General features: G+C 42.9%; 1 protein-coding gene across 1 annotated transcript in view; it reads left to right on the top strand.

Annotated features, from left to right (window-relative positions):
• PTCH1 (patched 1) overlaps positions 1–20,517 on the top strand; it is a 59,785-nt gene that overhangs the window by 4,779 nt on the left and 34,489 nt on the right. Inside the window, exons 3-7 of the mRNA XM_007121877.4 lie at positions 15,662–15,851; positions 17,454–17,523; positions 17,625–17,716; positions 19,088–19,286; positions 19,586–19,707. Of these exons, the coding sequence (XP_007121939.3) occupies positions 15,662–15,851; positions 17,454–17,523; positions 17,625–17,716; positions 19,088–19,286; positions 19,586–19,707 (673 nt within the window). The remainder of the gene's footprint in view (positions 1–15,661; positions 15,852–17,453; positions 17,524–17,624; positions 17,717–19,087; positions 19,287–19,585; positions 19,708–20,517) is intronic.

Genomic DNA, 20,517 nt, shown 5'->3' with positions numbered 1-20,517 from the left:
TTTTCCTTCCCATTCTGTTTTGTCAGCTTCAGTGTGGCACACTGGTTCTTTGGCCAAGTATTATTTACTCAATAGTATCACTTGTTGAGCAACTACCGTTACCACTTATTATATATTATTACATGTCTTACCACTCAGTAAAGTAGCTATCTATTATTATCTTTATTTTTATAACCTGATAATCTATGTAACATTTTTAACTTGTAAGTGAATTATTGTCCCATTTTACAAATGAGAAACTATGGATCCTCTATGTCTCCATGTCCACTTTGCCTACTAGTGATTTAAGTAAACCTGGTCTCCTGTTGCCTTGACCTTGATTTCTCATTCATTCATTCATTCATTGCATGCTAGATTCTTCCCCCGTAGAAGAAGCAACAGTTTCATAAATGCAAGTAAACCCAACCAGGGAGGCCACCATACCACTTTATAATTTTAATTTAAATTCAAAGTAGAGGTAACAATGAGGAAGTCTTGTTCCTGACATAGTGAGCTTAGTGTTCATGTCAACAGCAAGCAGTGGCAGCATTTACTTTTCAGAGTAAGAATGCTCTGCTGTCTTAGACTTTAGTAGAGTAGAATGAGAAGCAACGTGGAATTTAGGTTGTGTACTTTAATGTCTTAGAGAAATTCTTCGTCACTATCAGCAAAGAAGTCTGTTAGATGGTCTTTTTTTTAATAAAGACTGCAAATGTTCTGGACATAAACACGTGTGGTTGCTACACTAAATAAACCAAATGAATAGAGGTTGCATATTTCCTTAGTTAAAAAGCAACAGAAGAAAGGAAAGCATAAGAGATTTTAAGGGGAGAGAATGCTGAGGGACAGTTTGGAAAGTGTTATTTCTCCTGCGGGTAAAAAATTGACATACATATACACAAACACAAAGGCAACTGTGAACATCTATTCTCGGATACATTCAGAGGACTTCCACCCAGTGGACACACAGACAAGTGGCAGGATGGCAGGGGCACCTTCCAGGGCAGCCCTGAGGGAGGGTGACTGAGTCAGGACCAGGGCTGGAGAGGTGAGGGTGGTGGGGCATTCCAGGCCAAAGGAACAGCCTGGGCAAAGGCACAGAGGACAGGGGTGTGGCCCCTGGGAGAACTCCCAGTGCTTTGCCTTTGGTTGGGGCATCAGGTTTGACGTGGAAAGCCTTGAGGCTTGGAAGGTCCAGATGCATAGCAGGAAGGTCTCTGATGTGTGCAGGGTGTTTGGCTGAGGGGGCTGCCAGCTCTTCCTTTTAGCCATTCTTTGCCTGCCTCAAGATTTACACTGGTGTATTTGGCCTCCAGCGCCCTCCCTGGTACCAGAGTGCTTCTCATCCTTTCGGGCACAGAAGGGAAATGCCTTCTTTTTAACCTTGCCCATTTCTCTGTTGGCTTTTCATTTTTGCTTAGCACTTTTATGCTTTTGTCTCACGTAATACCTACCCCCCACTCCAGCCCTCTCTCAGACACAAGTTTGTTGTCATGATTCTCCAGTGACAGAGCGTTCATTTATCTTTTTGAGCTTTTTGGTTTTTTTCTCAAAGCTTGCCCAGCCCCCAGCCTCCTTTACTGCAAAAAATAACAGCCTTGAAATGAATCCATATTGCCTTGTGTTTGGTTATTAACATCTCTGGAGGCCAGTATTGGGAGGACACAAATTGTGACTGATTGTTTTTTTAAGGGAAATGGAAAGTTTTTTTTTAAAAATGCTTGCTTGATGTTTCTAAGTGCGCTCGAGTTTGTAGCTAGAGTTTGTAGTTGCTGACATAAGCCTTCGGTGTTCTTGGCTGTTCTTGGCTCTAAGTCAGGCAGTTAGAGGAGATAATTGAGCTTCACCATCCTTTTCAGTTTAGAGCAAGGTTTCTCACTATTGACATTTTGGGCTGGATAATTCTCTGTTGTGGGAGCTGTCCTGTGCATTGTAGGATGTTTAGTAGCATCCCTGGATTCTACCCACTAGATGCCAGTAGCACTCTCCCATCTGTGACAACATGTTTCTAGACATTGTCAAATGTGGGGGGGTGGGGGCAGTGCAAAATTGCCCCAATTGAGAACCACTGGTTTAGATAATAGATTTCAATTGGAAGCCCCATGCTGTGCAGATGGAAGGCTTTTATTATGACAGAGTTGTGGCTGCTAAAGCATTGCTATAAATGCAGAAGTTTTATTTTCAAGATAATCCTCCCTCCCCATCCCGGTATTTACTGACCCAGGTAACTAACTTTTTTCATGCAAATAATTTAAATTTTTGATTATACTTAGAATTACATTACATAGCAAATAAAAACATCATGAAGTTGAGAGAGAGTGGGTGGGGGTAGGCATAGAAGAAAGGAGAAGTGTTATATTCGAATACTTTTTTTTCCTTTTCCTTCAGGTAATTTTGCAGATAGACCTCGGTGCATTTCAAGCACAGTACGCTGAAGGTTTTTAGCATGAACGTGACTTTGTAAAAAGCAATAAAAGACACCAGTGGACTTTGTTCATACTGCAATAACAGTTCCTTTCCAAAGCCCACGTAGCACATTGGCTCTTTGGTGGTCTAGTTCTCCAGATGTTCCTGTCACACACTACTTTTCCCCAGGTGCTCTTATGCAGCAGAATCAAAGAGACAGCGAGGGACTAAGGCACGTCAGCCAGACAGGCGGTGCATGGGCTCTGCTCTTACTGCCCTTTCCAAGGTTATCACCCAGTTTCTGCTTTCTGGGGCTGTCAGTTTGGGGTTTTGGGCATTTCACAAGGGACAAAAAGAATGAAATGCAGAAGCTCCTTTCTGCTCTTTGGTCACCTAGGCACTTTTTAAAATCAAGAATGTGTTTTTTAGATAGGTATTGATTCGATTTTGATAGTGGACACATACATACAGGTGGAAGCAATTGTGGCATATTTTTCATATCTGGAGAAAAATGATCAAAAAATTAATGCCCGACAATAATTGCTTTAAAAATAACAAATAGCCTCAGATTCCTTCTTCCCAGGGTAGTTGACCCTGTGAATCATCGTATCTCTTTGCTGCCTGCCGACAAGTTTAGAAGTCAGGTTGGGTGATGGGGTGTTTCAGATACACGGAACGCTGCTTGGAGGCTCCAGAAGATGACAGTTTCCAGATGTATGAACCGCCGGATCGGTTTGTTTGGATTATGCGCCACAGCTGATGGCGAGATTAACGCAGGCTGGACAAGCTATGGGAGATTTGTCTGGTTTCCACAATGCCATGTTTATATTTCATTGGGATTTCTCCTTCAAAGTTGACCTCCCTGTGACCCCTGGAGCTCTGTCCACTGGGGCTGAGCTGTAACTTGTCTGCCCTCCTTCTCGTATTGGGGGGGTCACAATTATGCAGTGGAAGGGGCCATTTATATGGCTCCCCCCCTCACACACACTTTGTCCATGCCAGCAATCTGCCCAGATTTAGCCCCTGAGGAGTAGTCTATTCAACTGGTTGAGAGGAGGGGGATGTTTTATTAAAAAAAAATTTTTTTTGGCTTTTAAAGCAAGTATGGAAATATTTAAAATTATTTGAAAGGAGACCAGATTTAATAGAAGCCACTTTGCAGAAATACAGTATTTTAACTTAGCACTGTTTTGACACTATTTTGAAAAAAAAAGTTGAGGGAATTCCTGCTATGTGAGACATCCCTAAATAATTGCCATACCTGTATGATTCTATTAGTATAATACTGTTATCTCCTTTGCTGCTCATCTGTTCCCAGAACCTTTTCTCCATTCTCCTTCCTTCCTCACCTATATCCCTTAGCTCATCTCCCCTCCTCTCATCTCTCCCTCTGTCTCCCACCCTTTCCTCTACCCACCTATTCATAAACTGCCCAAATCATTTCCTCGCAGTGGATCTCTGGAGTTACTAGTGTGAAATCTGAAATGGTAGTAAATCTGGTTAATCACAAACTGACAAGAAGAAATTAGTAAATGTATTATTTCAAATCAGCTGTAGGAGATTCTAGATGTAGAGCTGCCAATTGCATCCTTGGGGTTCTTAGGTTGGGGAGGGTTTGTTTCAAGACCATACTCTTTGATGGGGTCTTAGCAGCAGGTGTGCTTCCCCTATTGAAGAGTCATGGCATTTTAATGAGCTTCTGAGGTAACTTTAGAATCCATTGACATGTGGGCTGTGAAACAAGGCTCGGTCCCTGTGCTTAATGTGCCATATGAAATGTGGAAGAATTGGGCCCCATAGCATTTCTGAGATGGTAAGTGAAACGTGCACCATGACATTCCAGCCCAGGTGTTCCACCTTCAGGCTTTCCCTGGGTGAAGCCCACATCAAAACCAAAGGGAACATGGAGCTTAGATCGAGATGGAAGAGGACAGGTTTCCACATCCAAATTTTGGCGGATGCCACAGTATTAGATGGTCCATCCACATGAGAAATCTCAGTTGACATCCCAGAAAGCAGACAGCTTTGCTTATGAAGGCGTGTCTGGCAGTCCAGGAGGAAGGAAGCTCCTTGGGATTTCCTCAGTGGAAACCTCCCTTGACTACAGAGATATCATCAGGGTCACCAAAGTATAAACACTTTTATTACTCTTTGCTTCCAAACTCTGAATTTAGGTGCTTTATGGTAATACTTCTTAGATTTTTTTTCCCCTCTTAAACTGGATTTAGGATTGTTGTTGCCTTTACACTGCAGTATCTCAGTTTTTCTACATATATTTTTAAGTTTGACAGAAGAAATAAGCCTTTCAAATCATAGAATGCTGCCATTGAGAAACTGCTTGACCATTGTGGAGGTTTTGGGGAGTTGTATGTACAGAAATATGCATCCTGTCCTCAGTTCCTTCAGGACTGTGACCATTTTGTTGTATTGGGGGTTTAGAGCATAGTTGGAAAAACAGCTGTCATGTGTTAAGGAAACTGTATTGTTGGTGGGCAGTCAGGTACCTGCTAATGAGTGACAAGTTTGTTGTTGGAGAGGTTTATAATGTGGAGGCAGGGCCTTATTACCAATCCAGAAACCCAGGTGTGAGTTGGCCCAAATAATCCACACTGCCTGAGGGTCCCAAAACTGGCTATGAAGGCAAGGCTAGTGAGAAGCAAGTCTCCGTACCGCAGCACAAGCTTTATTTATTATAGTTAAAATAAATGAAAAACAGTAGACTTCCCCAATTTATCAACCAAGATAGCCTTCAGTTATTGATGAAACAAGTATGAAAGTAAGCAAAAGGAACTGGAAGTGGGCTTTGTTAAGTACATATGCATGATTTTTTTCCCTTAAATCATTGCTTAAGGGCTTCTGGCCCCTAGCTCAGGAATCCTGCCCAAAAATGCCAGATGTATTACACAGTCAAGTACTGCAATGTAAACACTGCTCTGTGCCATGAGGCAGGGTGGTCCATCTTCTGTTTAAGAAGAGCAGGAGATTGAGAGGGAATGAGAGGGGTAAGCCCTCTGCATTGAGCACAGTAGTAGTGATCGTGTCATTTGTTTTTTTGGCTGCAGAGTCAAGACTTGAAACTACAAAAACCCAGTTGAATTAATACTTTGTACGGGCAAGGAAAAGCAACATGAATTGGGATGCCAAAGAGAGCAAGATGTGGCTTGGATAATGTTGCTTCATTGGGTCAGATAAGTTTATAAAATGTAGAACAGAATGGTGGGGTGAGCTGATAGGAAGAAAGCTGTTGTCTTCATAGCGGCATCTTCAAGTTACTATGAGCATCACCCTTTTTATCAGCTGTGAGTTAAATTGAAAGCTGGGTGAAGCAAGGCAAGGAGAGGCCAGCTTCTTTCACAACCCCTTCCTGCTGGGTCGGTAGGTACACCTTCTGTGTGTGAACCTGAGATTTACCACAAAGCTGCTCTGGTGTTTTGTAGCATTGTGGGGAGGGTAACCCAAGTTACCCTGCAAAATGAATGGCCTTCCAGTTTGCTTCCAGTTTCTAAATTTAAATAAAGAATCTAATGATGATCATTTGCAGGTGAGAAAGTAACTAAGCACTTTGGGCCATCCCTTCAGTAGAATGTGTCTTATGTGCTATGGAAATTGGAATGCCTAGACATATCTGTACACCCAAATAATCAAATACTAAGCAGTCCTTACGATGACTAGATTCAGGGTTTTTAAAAATTAATAGGGAAGTATTTTGTGAGTTAGGAGGAAATGGGGTTTCAGTTTGGACTTGGGGAATTGTTAAAACAACCTGTAATAATATTATCTTGATTTTAGAAATCCAGTCTATAGAATGATCTGAGAAAATTGCTTTAAGAAACATTGATGATAAAAACAGGAATTTTGAGGTTAAGGAAAATGTAGACTTTTTTACTCTCCCTCCCTCCCTCCCTCCCCAACCACTTTTTTTCTTATTTTGAATTCTCCCATCTTCCCCACCCCTATTCCCTTGATTTCTTTTGCTTCTCCTAGTGGAGAGGCCAGAAAACTTCACAAAATAGATGTAAATATCACAGTGTCTTTTTAAGTAGAAGCTTTCTAAAAGATAAAGTAACGAAATAATTTTTCCAGACTACGTAAGACATTATTTCTTTCCTCTTACCTGATTTTTTCCCCATGAGGTTCATACAGTGTTGTAATAAATTAAAAAACGATACCATCATTTTTGTCACTCATGATCCAGAAAAAAACCGCACATGTTTAATACCTTGCTTAATTGCAAACAAAGCTTGCAATTTGAGAGAATTGGGATTAGGGCTAAATATCTATTAACTGCTCTTTCTAGAGATTTGGGGAATAGGATGACCCTTTTTTTTTTTCTTTTTTTTTTTTTAAATAGGCTACAGTTTCACATGGCTCCCAAAAGAAATCTCTCTCCCTTTTTGTTTCCCACACCAATTGATTTATCATTTTGCTTGCAAGCAGATCCAGAATGTTAGGGCAAGAACACACTCACTTTTTTCTCGTAACTTTTTTGTTGCGGACCGAAACCAGTTGACTTGAATAAATTTTTCTGAGGCCTGAATGTAGCCAGCAACGTGGAAAAATCTTGCCATTCAGGGCCGTCTGAATGTACATTTCAGCCACACAGTAAGCTGCATTGGTAGGCACTGGACTGCTAAATACAACCATTTTTCGCAGCAGCGAGTTAGACAGGTGATTAGCATAATTAGCACCGAGCAGCTATACATATGGTAATGCTGAGTGTGTAAATGCCAGCTGCGGTGTAAAATTTATGTCAGGGGTCGGCAGGGCTGTGCGAAAGTATTGTGTTCCAGCTGCAGGTCAGGGCCGCCAAAGCTTACCTCCTTTTCTCTTGTTGGTGAATACGCCAAACAGAAGAGAAAGACAGAAATATAACAGATACGGCTTTGATGGAACAGCCCGGTTCTGTGCAAGAGGGACTATTCTATAAAACACACACACACACACACACACACACACTCACTCACTCACACACTCACACACACTTGCAGAAATCCCATTACTTTCTCTACAAATTGTGTTTACTTCATGCAGGGTCCACATGAGTGGCGGCCAGGATGGGAGGTTTGGGACAGAAATATAACAGATACGGCTTTGATGGAACAGCCCGGTTCTGTGCAAGAGGGACTATTCTATAAAACACACACACACACACACACACACACACACTCACTCACTCACACACTCACACACACTTGCAGAAATCCCATTACTTTCTCTACAAATTGTGTTTACTTCATGCAGGGTCCACATGAGTGGCGGCCAGGATGGGAGGTTTGGGTAGGTGAATGGGCCAAATGATTTCCTGGGAGGAAAACTTTCAGTTAGTGAATTTTTAAAAGGAGTTAAGAGTTGTGCCTCTGGTTTTCTCCCCATCCTCTTGTTCCCCCTACCCCCCTCCCATTCCCTCCACTACTCCTGTCCATATTGTTTTCCTTCTAATTAAACAGGGTTATCCCACTTAGGTGAGCTAGCGCAAGCATCTTTAGAAGAATGAGAATTGACCATTGTGGAGGTGTTAGTTCGCCTAGAACATAATGAGGTTCCAACAGTTTGACTCTCTTCCCAAACTGCTTGACTGGTTTTAGCAAAGGGCTAGAATAGAAGTTCCCTTGTGTCTTATGGCAGCTATGCTTACCATTCCACCTACCGCCACTCTCAGACCCATGAAATTCTTTATGGGTAAGAAAAGAATCCTGTAGGTTTCTTGTTTAAAAGGGAGACAGTCTTCAATCATTCGTGTCCTTCGAAATGCATGATGGGGGAATTTATTGCTATGAGGAGTTCATGCATTTTTGCTCTGGAAGCATTTTTTCTGCCACCCTCCCCCCACCCCCACTTTTCTTCGGTTGGTGACTCTAGGAGTCGTGGTGGTGACAGAACATAGTTCACACCATGCTGACCTAGTGATGAAACTTCCTCACAGCACCAGGGGGTCCTTATGCATCAGCCCCTAATCCAGCTAATCCTGATGGCCACACAATCATGAAAGTGGCCCCAAGTGACCAGTGACATGCATCTCCCCACACAGCTGCAGAGGGAAGGGTCGGTGCGGGAGATAAATCGGGCCAGCATGGAGTTCTGCAGGGGCCAGGGAGCCTGTATGCGAAGGTGGGGACTCACATTGTCTCCCCACTCCCCAGGTCACTGAAGTGGGAGGCCAGTGAAAAGAGGCCCAGGCTGGATCATGGCAAGAAGACTGTTCAGAGCAGAGAGGTGATATCCACCCCACAGAAGCTGGAAGAAGGGAACCGGGGTTAATGTCATGCAACAGCCTGACTACTAGATAGAGAGCCCACAGCCTTGCAAGCATTCGGTTTTGTTGTTGTTGTTCAGTTGCTTTGTGTCCTTATGAAGACATTAGGAGGCCTTCACTAAGAACTTAGAACTTGATGACAACATGCTGTCTTTGGTCCCTGGGTTCTGCTTCCTGGTCCAGCATTGCCTCTGAGTAAGCATGCTGCTCTGTGTCAGACCCTCCTGGGCTTGCTCAGCTCCTGCTGAAGGACAGGACTGGGGTGTGCATCTGCTTGCCCGTAGCACTTGAGCAATTGGGTGAAATCACAGTAGGACCTGGGACAGTTCACAGCTGGGCAAGTATGCAGTTAGGGATAGAGCTGAGCTCTATGCTGCCACATTCTGCTGGAAGCCAGCAACATCCTGGGGTCTGCAGGCTTGACTTCACTCAGCCTGTCATAGGTGGGGTTGACCCCAGCCCTGATTTGCCACAGCAGCAAGTGACCAGTGAAGAATGGGCCTCCTGACGGATGCAGTGTCATGTTGGGAGCTGGTGGCCCTGTGAGAAATCCCGGGTCGGGGGAGCTGTGGCAGGCAGCAGGTCCAGTGTGGGCAGAGTGCTGGGCTGACCTGATCGTGTCCGACAGGGCGAGCTGGCGGCTTCGGGGAACGCCGTTCAGAGGAAGCAGCCCGGGTGGGAACAGATGGTACCGCAAACAGCTGGTGCGGGGGCTAGTAGCAGGCACATGCTCAGAGCCGCTATACTGCCACTGCGCTTGGCCCTCCTCCTCCCCCCTCACAGTCCCTGGGGAGGCGTCGCAGTGTGTCTGTCCTGCTCTTGTTTTTGCTGTCTTCATCGCACTGGGCTCACTTCATGAAGACAGATTCTCTTTGGGCTATATGATTCTAGCATTTTCCCATGGCAACGCCCAAGGGCACAATCCCACCAGGAGAAAAACAGCCCAGAAGCTTAAGCAGCAGTTGGCTAGTCATGAATAAAAGAGATGGGTGGAAGAGTGACTAAAACTCACAGCCCAGGAGTTCTCAGCCAATTGCCCAAATTACTGAATCTTCATTTTTTTTAGTTTAGAAAATGAGCTGGTGCTAATAATTTTACAGTTACACCCTTTTAGAGATTTGCACTTTTTCATGCTCACAATAACTAATCACAAGATTGAAAGAAGGACCTGAAGCAACTAAAGGGGGGGAAAATCTGTCTAGAGGCTGTTAGATAATTCATGGGATTAATCAAATGCAAATGCCCCACTTGCATATACACAGACCCCATTTTCCTAATTGGACTCTGAGTGGGTACTTTTCAGGCTGAAAGGGTCATTTGTTTTGACTGATTGACTTTTGAGGCTTTGGGGAGAATTAATATCTTATACAGATGACTGCCTGTTCCCAAGGCTCTGTATTGAGGCTGTTCATTCATTTATTCATCCGACACACTGAGTGTGCACCGAGGTGAGTGGGCAGCGGACAGTGCCTCCCTGAAAGGACTTGGAATTTATTGTGAAAAACACTTTGGTTGGTCCTTCAGAACATCTTTATGTGAATCACAATAAGCTTTCGCCAAAAGCTTTTTGCATGAATGCCACAGATGTTTATTAAGCTCTGTGTGAAAGGCCGTGCTGAGGAACAGTCCAGCAGAACATCATGGGGACCGTCTGGTGTCTACCATGGGTTGGAATGTCATTGGCCTGGGGGTATGGACCCCTGAGCAGAATGGTTTCCTACCTATGTTGGCCCCTCTTCACCTTGGAAAACTATCCTTGGTTTGATTTGCAGAGGAAAGGATCAGCAGAACTTGATCAAGAACTTTTTTGCAGAAGTGATGCGTTTTACCCTGCCTCTTTCAAAGAATTGGTTTAAGCCTCAGATTTCTGGAAAACAAAATGGCAGAATTTGTAGGTAAAGAGGCTAGGGCTGCTTGTTCTCTGTGTGCCCTCATCTCTCTGCCCCCTCTAAGACAGGCACCTCTGAGGACCAGAGGGAAATGGGGCCTGTCTACTACTGCCCATGGGGCCCTATGGAAAAAAAAAAACTATCTTTTCAGTGGTGGTGAAAAATCTGAGAGGCAACATTGTTGTCCTTTAAATAAAGATACCAGTTATTTGTCCTGTGCATTACTTTTGTGCATTCTGAAAACTCTTACCTGTGAGCTTACGGTAGTCTGGTATGTGTAATTTGGCGCTCCTGAACTCATAATCTCAGCTGGTGCACAGAAGCCCTAAGGCTTGCAGGACAGTTGGGCTCAGAGTTAAAGGCTGATTCCACCTCGTATCAACTGGTAACCTTGGGCAAGTCACCCAAACTCTGCAGCTCTGTTTCCTGCTCTGTAAAATAAGGGTGATGATACATGCCCTGCAATAAACAAATAAATGAATGGATGCCTGCTCAGCTCCTGGTTAAGGGTTTGGGAAGTTTCATGTAATTGTCAGTGCTCACACCATCCTATGAGGTTAGTAGTATCATTCATTCATTCATTCATTTATATTTTTGGCTGTGTTGGGTCTTCGTTTCTGTGCGAGGGCTTTCTCTAGTTGCGGCAAGCGGGGACCACTCTTCATCGCAGTGCGCGGGCCTCTCACTATCGCGGGCTCTCTTGTTGCGGAGCACAGGCTCCAGACGCACAGGCTCAGTAGTTGTGGCTCACGGGCCTAGTTGCCCCGCGGCATGTGGGATCTTCCTGGACCAGGGCTCGAACCCGTGTTCCCTGCATCAGCAGGCGGACTGTCAACCACTGCGCCACCAGGGAAGCCCCAGTAGTATCATTTTTATTCCACTTTACAGAGAAGGTTACTGAGACTCAACTGTATCCCAAATTTCAGTGCCTCGGGTGGCAAGACTGGGACTCAGAACCCAGGTCTTCTGATATCTGTTCCCATTGTCTGTCCATTCCACCTTGCCCCGACTTGACTGGGGAGTAGTAGTAAGCAAAATGTTTAAAAATAAGTAAACGATGAGTGTGTGAAGGGCTTTGCAAGTGGAAAGCACCACACACATACAAACGTTTATTTTGTGTCCGGGATCCTAAGTAACAGTTTTCCTGAGTGTTGTTCATAAAGCTTGGTTGTTATTTTGTTGTTACGGTTGTTCAGTTTGGAAGAAGGAAAAAAATATCAGAGGACTTCAGAATATGATAGAGATGCATAATATTTTTGCATTGAGTTTGTTTTTAATTCAGATGCCTGTCAGGTAGCTTTCGTATTTTTCTCTTTTTGTCACATGGGAGTCTTTAATTATACGTGTTTACTGCAGAAGGATTAAGAAATAGAGATAAGCCCCCCAAAGTAAAGTGGGTAAATATTATTCATAAACCACTGCACAGTAATAACCACTGTTCCCCTGGCTGTATACCTACATCTATATTACAAATGCTGGATCTTACAGGTCATTCCGCTCAGTAGTCAAAAATGACTATGCAGTATTTCATAAATATGAGATTATTTTTAAATTAAAAAAGGACTTTGACCTTGAAAATGGTAAAGAGAAGGGAGCAAACCATTTCCCCCAAACCACACCTGTAATTTCAGTACTTGAAAGGGCTTCCTGAGACCATAGCTTCACACTCCTGCATGGTAAGGAAGACAGCAAGATAAGGAACAGCTCAGGGCCGTCACTCAGCTGTGATATAGGATAGGCATTGGCTAGAGTCGCAAAAGTCAGTGAATCTGTAAAATTGCCCTGTCCAAAAGGATTTCTGTTCCTGGTAGCTTGTTCTAGAGTGACTTGGGTGAATACTGAAGTAGGACCATATGAATGCTGTGCAGTTTATGACACAGGTACACCTGAGAAGGAGCTAAGTCTACCACTGCAACCAAGTGAGTGACATGATTATGGTCTCACCAAGCTCCAGCCACTCTTGCCTTCTTTCTCTCCCTGTGGCAAGCCAAACCTGAGGACTTTGTGGTTGCTAGTTCCTCTGGCCAGAATGCTGTTTCCCCAGGTCTTCAGAGTCAACATAAGTATCTCTTCCTTGTAGGTCTTCCCTGGCAACTCCATTTGAAGTGGCCTTTCCCCTGCCCCACCACCCAGTAACTCACATGGCATCGCCACCTTGATTTCCTCCATAGCACTTGTCATGCCATGAAACTACCACACTGGATTGCTTGTGTACTGCCTGTTTGCTTCACTGGCCAGTGAGCCTCTTGGAGCTGTCTTAACTACCACGCACCCCAATACACAGCACATAGCATGAACCCCACAAATGCTTGCTGGCTGAATGAGTCATGTTACAACTATTTATCAAAGAAAGTGGATATCGACTAAACTTAAAAAGTTACTGAATAGTTTTGCAGAAACATTCATATTTGTTGATAAAAGATGAAGTGTTAAGTAAAATATGGTTATGTAATATGGAAAAGTAAATCTAATTTAACAGTACTCAAAAGTAGGATATAGCATAGCTGGTTGTGGAAACTAGAATTCAGGGTCCGTCAGCTCTAGTTGCTAAATCTACCAATGATAATAGTCTTGTCTTGGTTGAAACTGGTTGTCACGTTAGCAAAATACTCATATTTATCACTAGCGTAAAGAGGTGGAAGAGCAAAAAGGTTTTCAATTTTAGAGATGTGAAAAATGTACCCCTTTATTAAAATATAGGTGCTTATTTAAATATACATCTTTAAAACTCTAAAAAGGTGACATTATGGAATCCCTGAGGTACATTTTATATCTTGTAGGAAATTGCATCATTTCTGAAACCCCCTGAGGTAAATTAATCGAACCATTATGAGATTGGTCTAGAGGAGTTTAGTTAGTTCTTAGCAGCATGAGCCTTGCATTTGGTTTTTATTTCTGTGTGCACTCCTCTCCTGGGTCATCACCTTATTGACTATAGTTGTAGGCAGCCGCTCTGCTGGGCAGGGCCGGGGGGCAGTGGGCCGCAGAGAGGTCTATGGTCCTGCTTTAGTGGTGGTTGTTTCTACCTCACGGTCTGAATTCATCTGGCGTTACGACTTTGTAAGCAGCATGAGAAGTCACGTGCTATGCCAGTGCTTTGTAAGCAGCATGAGAAGTCATGTGCTATGCCAGTGCTTAAGGAGGCAGGTACGGGGCATTGATGTCTGATAGCCAGAAAAAAGGCGCCGTTGAGCTTTTCTTCCAAAAGGCTATTTGGAGCTCCTTGGTGTGCAACTCTGTAGCTTTTCAGGAGTGACCTCTGGACTAATAATTGCCTTTTTTGCCGGTGGCGGGGGGCGGGTCTCAAACAGCCTTTCTATCTCTAGAGAATGTGGATTGAGTGTAATTCAGTTCACTAATTGGTTGACATAATACATAGTGATTGCTGCCGGAAGGAGCCAGACCCTGCCTGCAGGCAGCTTTTATGGAGCATCCTGAGAAGGCCTATGGCGTTATGTAAATTCATGCTCTGTTGCAAGTTGTTTCCTATTTTTTCCTATGGTCTTTAACTTCAAACTGATTACAGGGGCCTCAGCAGTTCCCTGGGCTATTTGCCAAAGTTTTCTGCAGCATCTAAATAGTTTTTATAGCCAATGATCATTTCGCTCTCTCTTCTCCTACACCTCCTTTTCCCTCCCCCTCCCCTCCCTCCTCCTCTTTTCTCTCCAACACACCACAGTATGTTCAACCTCACCTCACAGAGTTCCACGGTGGCCTTGGCCATCTGCGTGAACCTGCACAGATGACTCTGCCAGTCTGCGAATCTGGACTAGTTTTCCTAATGAGGGCATTATTTGCTTTTTAGCTTGCTCCCTTGTTTATAAAATATGCCAAGAGAACTAAACAACCCGCTGTTCCCAGTACTTATTTACTTGCTCAAACCAAATGTTTATGTCCTTGAATACTAAACTTGAAGAAAAAGGATTTCTCCTCGTGGGAAAGCTAAGATGATCCCTGAGGGTTCTTTCTAAAAGATAGAGCTCAAGGCCTGCTTTTCAGTAAACGTTCAGCTTACAGTGCCTTTTGGAACTGGAGTGTGTAGGGGTGAGGGTGCTCGAGGATTCTCTTCTGTTAGCTGTCCCTGCGGGCCTTCCCTCAAAGCCCTTACCGTTCACCCTGTTGAATCAAAGCAATCAAAGCAGCCTCTCCAGAGCTTCATTTCACAGCTCCCATCAGGGCCCTGTTGAGAAGTAAAACTCCTTTCCCTCCATATGTCCCAGACGGTGCAGCGTCCTGAGCTTGGCGCGTTCTAAAACCCTAATTGAAATACAGCCTAGAACCCTAGGAAGAAGACAGAAAAGCAGTTTTTAGTAACAACATTACTCATCCTTTGTTGTGCTGGCTTCTCTCATGCCCAGCTTTGGCTGCCTGCTGGAGAAGCTGGGGCAGGGGTTCAGAATCACCAGGAGAGCTTCCAGAACACAGGCAGCCCGCCCCCAGGTTACTCAGAACCTGGCACCTGTGCTTTCTGGATGCTGACCAGGTGAATCTGAGAGAGCAGGTTCCAGGGCCTCCCAAGACAGCCATGGCTGATACATTTGGTTCTTCTCAAGTGGGATTTCCCCTTGTTCATCTGACATAAATCACATTATTTATCTTCTCCTGGCAAGTTTTGTGCTAAATACACATTTGCCACCTTTCCTTGTTTCTTTTTCCAACAAGAAGAAACATTTCCTTGTTACCTTTGCCAGATTATTTAGGAGAAGAGTGTAAATTGAAGCCATTTATCTTGAAATGTGCTGCAGGGGCACATTGTTTATACAAGTGAAAGAAATTGTAACAGGGGTATTTGGTCTGGTCTGCAAGGAAAAGTGTCTCAAGTTTTCCTTCCCCCTCCCCCTTTATACATATGGTGTGCTAGTTAGAAGGTGCACAAAGCATGCATGCATTAGGTTTGTGTGTGTGACAGGCAGGACCATTGTTAATAAGTTTAGTGAGTATTTTTTGTACATTTGTTATTGGTAGAGTTAACATTGCCAATCATAATAAAGTGAATGTTACCCCTTAAACATCAGCCATACATTTCCGTGACCAGAGTTCATTTATCGTGTACCCTGCTCCTGTTAGTGAGATAACAGAATGTGAATTTGTGGGGATTTTGCTGTTCTAATTGAAACCTGTACATGTTTACCAGTTGGTGGGCGAGTAAGTCGTGAATTAAATTACACTCGCCAGAAGATTGGAGAAGAGGCTATGTTTAATCCTCAACTCATGATTCAGACCCCCAAGGAAGACGGTGCTAATGTCCTGACCACGGAGGCACTCCGACAGCACCTGGACTCGGCGCTCCAGGCCAGCCGGGTCCATGTATATATGTATAACAGGTAAGGTGGTGGGGAGAGGCCTTTGTTTTAGCAAATAAAGTTGCCCTGGAAATACAGCGGAAGTGTTAGTTCAAACAGTTCTCTCGTGAAATGATTTTTAAAATCTTGATTTGTCTCTAAAGTTTAGTAACATATGAGCTACATAACTTTATAATGTATTTTCAGTGAGTATCTTGGCACCATACCCAAATGAGTATGGTCCTTCAAGCAGCCATTTGGATGGCTGTCCACCGTTCTGAAGATGTTTCACTGCTTAACCTGTTTTTGGAACAGTTACATTTTGAATTGCCTTTAGTCACCTCACAAAGAATAAGAAAGAAAAAGAAGTTACTTCTCATTACTTTGTATTCATTACAGATGTTAGTGGTTGGCATGTGTCACCAAAAAATAGGGAGTTGAGCCACTGTGGTGAATTCCTGGGGACAGGTAGGCAGAGTAAGGTGGATTCACACACCTTTACCAAATACTACCCTTTAGCTTTACGATGCTGTGGATGTCGTAAAAGCATAGGAAGAGTTCTGGAATGAAACCACCACAGCCTAAGTTAGGGAGAGGAAAGACAATACAGAGAAGCATGTACAAAGCCAAACACAGGCATTCCCTCCTACAGGTGCTCCAGTGTCAAGGAGAGCCGACCAGCATTGCTCTGGGGTTCAAGAGAAAGGGGTCACTTTCAACAGCACTGATCAAAGAAAGCTTAGCAAAAAGGTGGCATTTCAGCGGGGCACTGAGGGATGGATGGGAAGGTTCCACAAGGAAGAGGGCGAAGTCCAGAACGTTCTTTTGGGTGACTAATAAAAGAGAGAAAAAGGAGACCAATGAAACAGAGCAGTCTAGAAGGAGTTTTATATTTTTTCTTTTCCTGGAGTTCCCATCCCCACCTTTTCCTAATTTTCTCTTTTTTCAAATTAGACTCATTTCCCTAATACCCTTGGGAAGGCCTGGGCTTATATAGCACTCTTCTAGGGAATAACAAAATGCTATAATAATAGATGATGGATAGTATAGGTAATTGTTGATCAGTATATTTGATATAATTTCTGTAGGACAAGAATAGAAGAATGTAAAGTGGGAAACCAATCTACTTGGTAATGTTCTTTATAGCATTTGTGGTTAAGAGCAGGACAGTTCATTTTGAACACTCTCTGTTAATAAGGACATAATTTACCAGTAAAAAAAAAAAAGTAATATTTTCCCACCTCAATATATGTTAATACATTATAAACCTTACTAATTTAGTCCCCACCTATTTTGAATTTGTGATAATTCAACTCTGAATTATCTGCCCTGAAGTTGTTTAATGTATGTGGAAAAGCAGATTAATGGTGTAAACAAGATTATTGGGAGAACACTTAAGAAAACAAGACTTTTCAAGTACTTTGGGTAGCATTCATTTACATAAACACCCCACATGTTAATTACAGTTGAGTATTATCTATTCATTAAAGCAAGCTTGTTGAATCTATTTGGCAAAGCTCTGCTCATTTTGACAGATACTGAAAAGTGATCAAAATTGCAGTTCTCTCTGTATGTTCTGTAGTTCTGATTTTGCACACATTTCCTTTATTACAATAAGAAAATTTTGTCTCTGCTTTTTAATAGGCAATGGAAATTGGAACATTTGTGTTATAAATCTGGAGAACTTATCACAGAAACAGGTTACATGGATCAGGTATATTTTCTTTTTGTTTGCAAAAAATTCTCAAAAATTCTCAAATAGCCCAGTTGTATACATTAGCCTAATGCGTGGCCTATTTTTTTCAACTTTGACAGATAATAGAATATCTTTACCCTTGTTTAATTATTACACCTTTGGACTGCTTCTGGGAAGGGGCAAAGTTACAGTCTGGGACAGCATACCTACTGTAAGTGTGTGATCTTGTTTTCTGATGTCTGTGATTTCTAAACTCTAGAATGTTTCTGATGTTACCTTATCATTGTTTATTCTATTTCAGTTTTGAACAAGAAATAAAAACATTGAAATTCCATGTGCATGTTTTGAGTGAATAGTTGGGGGAGAGGGCACTTCGGCAGAATGTTTCTCCTCTTTTCAAAAAAAGTTCTGTAGGCATCATTAAATTTCATTCACTTTTACCAGCCTATTTATATGCAAATAAAATGCAAATTATTTCAGAGTATGTGTGATTTTTAACTCTTTAAAATATTTGCCGTTTTGTAGACTGAGCACTTAATGTAGGTTTAGCTTGTTTTTTAAGGAGAGAATTTATTAGTGGGTACATGTTGAAGTTCAAGATCCTCCTGTTAAGTGAAATGCTAACCTTTCTTTGGATCACATTAATGGCATTTAAGAGGGAAATCCACTATCTTTGAAGGTCATGGTAGGGGATGCTTCACAGTTTAGCAGTTGAATATTATGTACACTGCATCATTTAAGAAATAATTGTTAATCAGTGTAGACGTTTTCGGTTAATTATGCAAGAGTTAGTGCTTGGGTTATTGTTTCTCTCCTAGCTTGCACATATCTGCAAAAGCAATTTGCAGTGGCCATACCCTGACCTTCAGTGTACAGTTTTAGGTGGGAAATAAGGGGTTTTGTGTTTTCTGGTTGGGAGATTCTGAATAATGACTTCAGCCTGGTTAAGCAGCTACAGTGTGGTTTGAACCACATAACAGGCAGCCAAAAGCCTTTCTGGTCTGTCAGCAGCACAAATTCAAAAGTGAGTGTGTGGGGAAGTGGCCTTGATGGCGGTGATGGCAGAGGCAGCAGGGGGCTTGTGGGGTTGACTGCCAGGCTGTCAGAGAGAGCTCATAAGTATGGGATTATTAAAGGTAATGGAGATCAAATATTTTGATTGATGACATTTACAAAGCATTTATTAGGCTGGCAAGTGCTAATTTGACATTGTGATTTCCTCTGCGCCCCCCCCCCCCACCCCTTAATTCTGGGTCTCAGTCTTATGCTTAGAAGCACCCATTTGGCTAATTTTGGTTTTGGGTATTAAATATACTATATCAGCAAGTTAAGATTCTTTGGTACCTTTGTTAATTTATAAGCTCTCTGTTTGCCATGTTCATTCATGAATTATTTTCCTGACTTAGGTTTGCATATAGGTATACTGGAAAGGAGCATTTGGTTTTTGTGCCAAGGTCCCAGAATTACAGTTGTTTCCCCAAAAAGCATCATACAATCCAGATATAGTAGATTCAGTCTTGTTATTTTACTAAGGGCTTGGAAGCCTCTTTTTCATTGTCTTGCCTCCTAATTTCTTTCACAGAGGTAAGCCTCCTTTGCAGTGGACAAACTTTGACCCTTTGGAATTCCTAGAAGAGTTAAAGAAAATAAACTATCAAGTGGACAGCTGGGAGGAAATGCTGAATAAGGCTGAAGTTGGTCATGGTTACATGGACCGGCCCTGCCTCAATCCGGCTGATCCAGACTGCCCTGCCACAGCCCCCAACAAAAATGCAACCAAAGTAAGTACAGCCATTGGTTGCTCCTCGGGAGGGGAAGGGAGAAAAACTTGATATTTGCCCCCATTTTTAGTTCTATTATTTTTATTTTTAAGATTTCATTCTCAATGACTTTTTTGGTCTGTGGAGCTAAGTTTGTTTAAAGAGCTAAATTTTGCTGTAAGATTTGCCATACGCCTCTCATTAGCCTTGTTATTAATGTTCTCACTGAAACAAACAAGCCCTTAATGCACTGGATTTTAACAAGGCATGTGACCTGCCTACTAATTCCTGTAATTATGAGGCTGTCTTTTTATTTTTAGCCTCTTGATATGGCCCTTGTTTTGAATGGTGGGTGTCATGGATTATCCAGAAAGTATATGCACTGGCAGGAGGAACTGATTGTGGGTGGCACAGTCAAGAACAGCACTGGAAAGCTTGTCAGGTAATCCAACACACGGAGGAAAATCCAAGCCATCTATTTTTTGTCCTTTCCTCAGAAACCACTTCCCTTCTGACGTCTGCAAGTGTATTTGTATTAATACTTAACTGTTATCCCAGCTAGCTGTCTGGTATAATCGAATATTAGGAAATATGAGTGGACTAGACCAGCTCGAAAAAGCACCTTATGGGGAATTTTTCAAGGGAAGATTTATCATTTTCATCGAGACTGTAGTTAGTGATTGCAGGATTTTAGAAGATCTACCCATTATGTAGAAAATCGGGGCAACTATAAAGTAGGCAAGAGGAATTGGTCATACCATGTGGAGTTAAGTGATATGAGCTGAACTCCGTCACAGACTGTTAAAGGGAAAGACCAACGACTGACGGCTAAATAAGAATTATCCTCTGTGCACTTGTGGACTCCGCTCCGTCAAGTGTCAGGCGCTCCGTCTGAGATTTCTCCCTCGGGAGAGCTGTCGTCTGGGATTTCTGCACAAGCAAGCGTGCAGCGCTGAGCCCAGCATATCTGATCAGGCTATCTACTCCACTACCCTTCCTGTTTCGTTGACTAGAAACTGAGAAAGGAAATTGCCTATTAATTTAATTTGGGGGTGTATCTGTAAAAGGTTTGTAAGGTTACACCTTTAATATGGTACATCAATCTATTAAATAAAATAACCATCCAGGTCCCATTTTAATGGAAACATGTGCTCATGTAGGACAGAATTGGCTGCAAGTGAGTCGGGGGTTGCTCGGTGGGGATTTTGCACAGTGAGAGCTGCTTCCTGGGGATGCTGATGTTGTGCCTTTT

This window comes from Physeter macrocephalus, chromosome 9, assembly GCF_002837175.3.
Source record: "Physeter macrocephalus isolate SW-GA chromosome 9, ASM283717v5, whole genome shotgun sequence".
Taxonomy (NCBI): domain Eukaryota; kingdom Metazoa; phylum Chordata; class Mammalia; order Artiodactyla; family Physeteridae; genus Physeter; species Physeter macrocephalus.
Note: the sequence above shows the minus strand (reverse complement) of the source record. Positions and strands in the feature narration are given on the sequence as shown.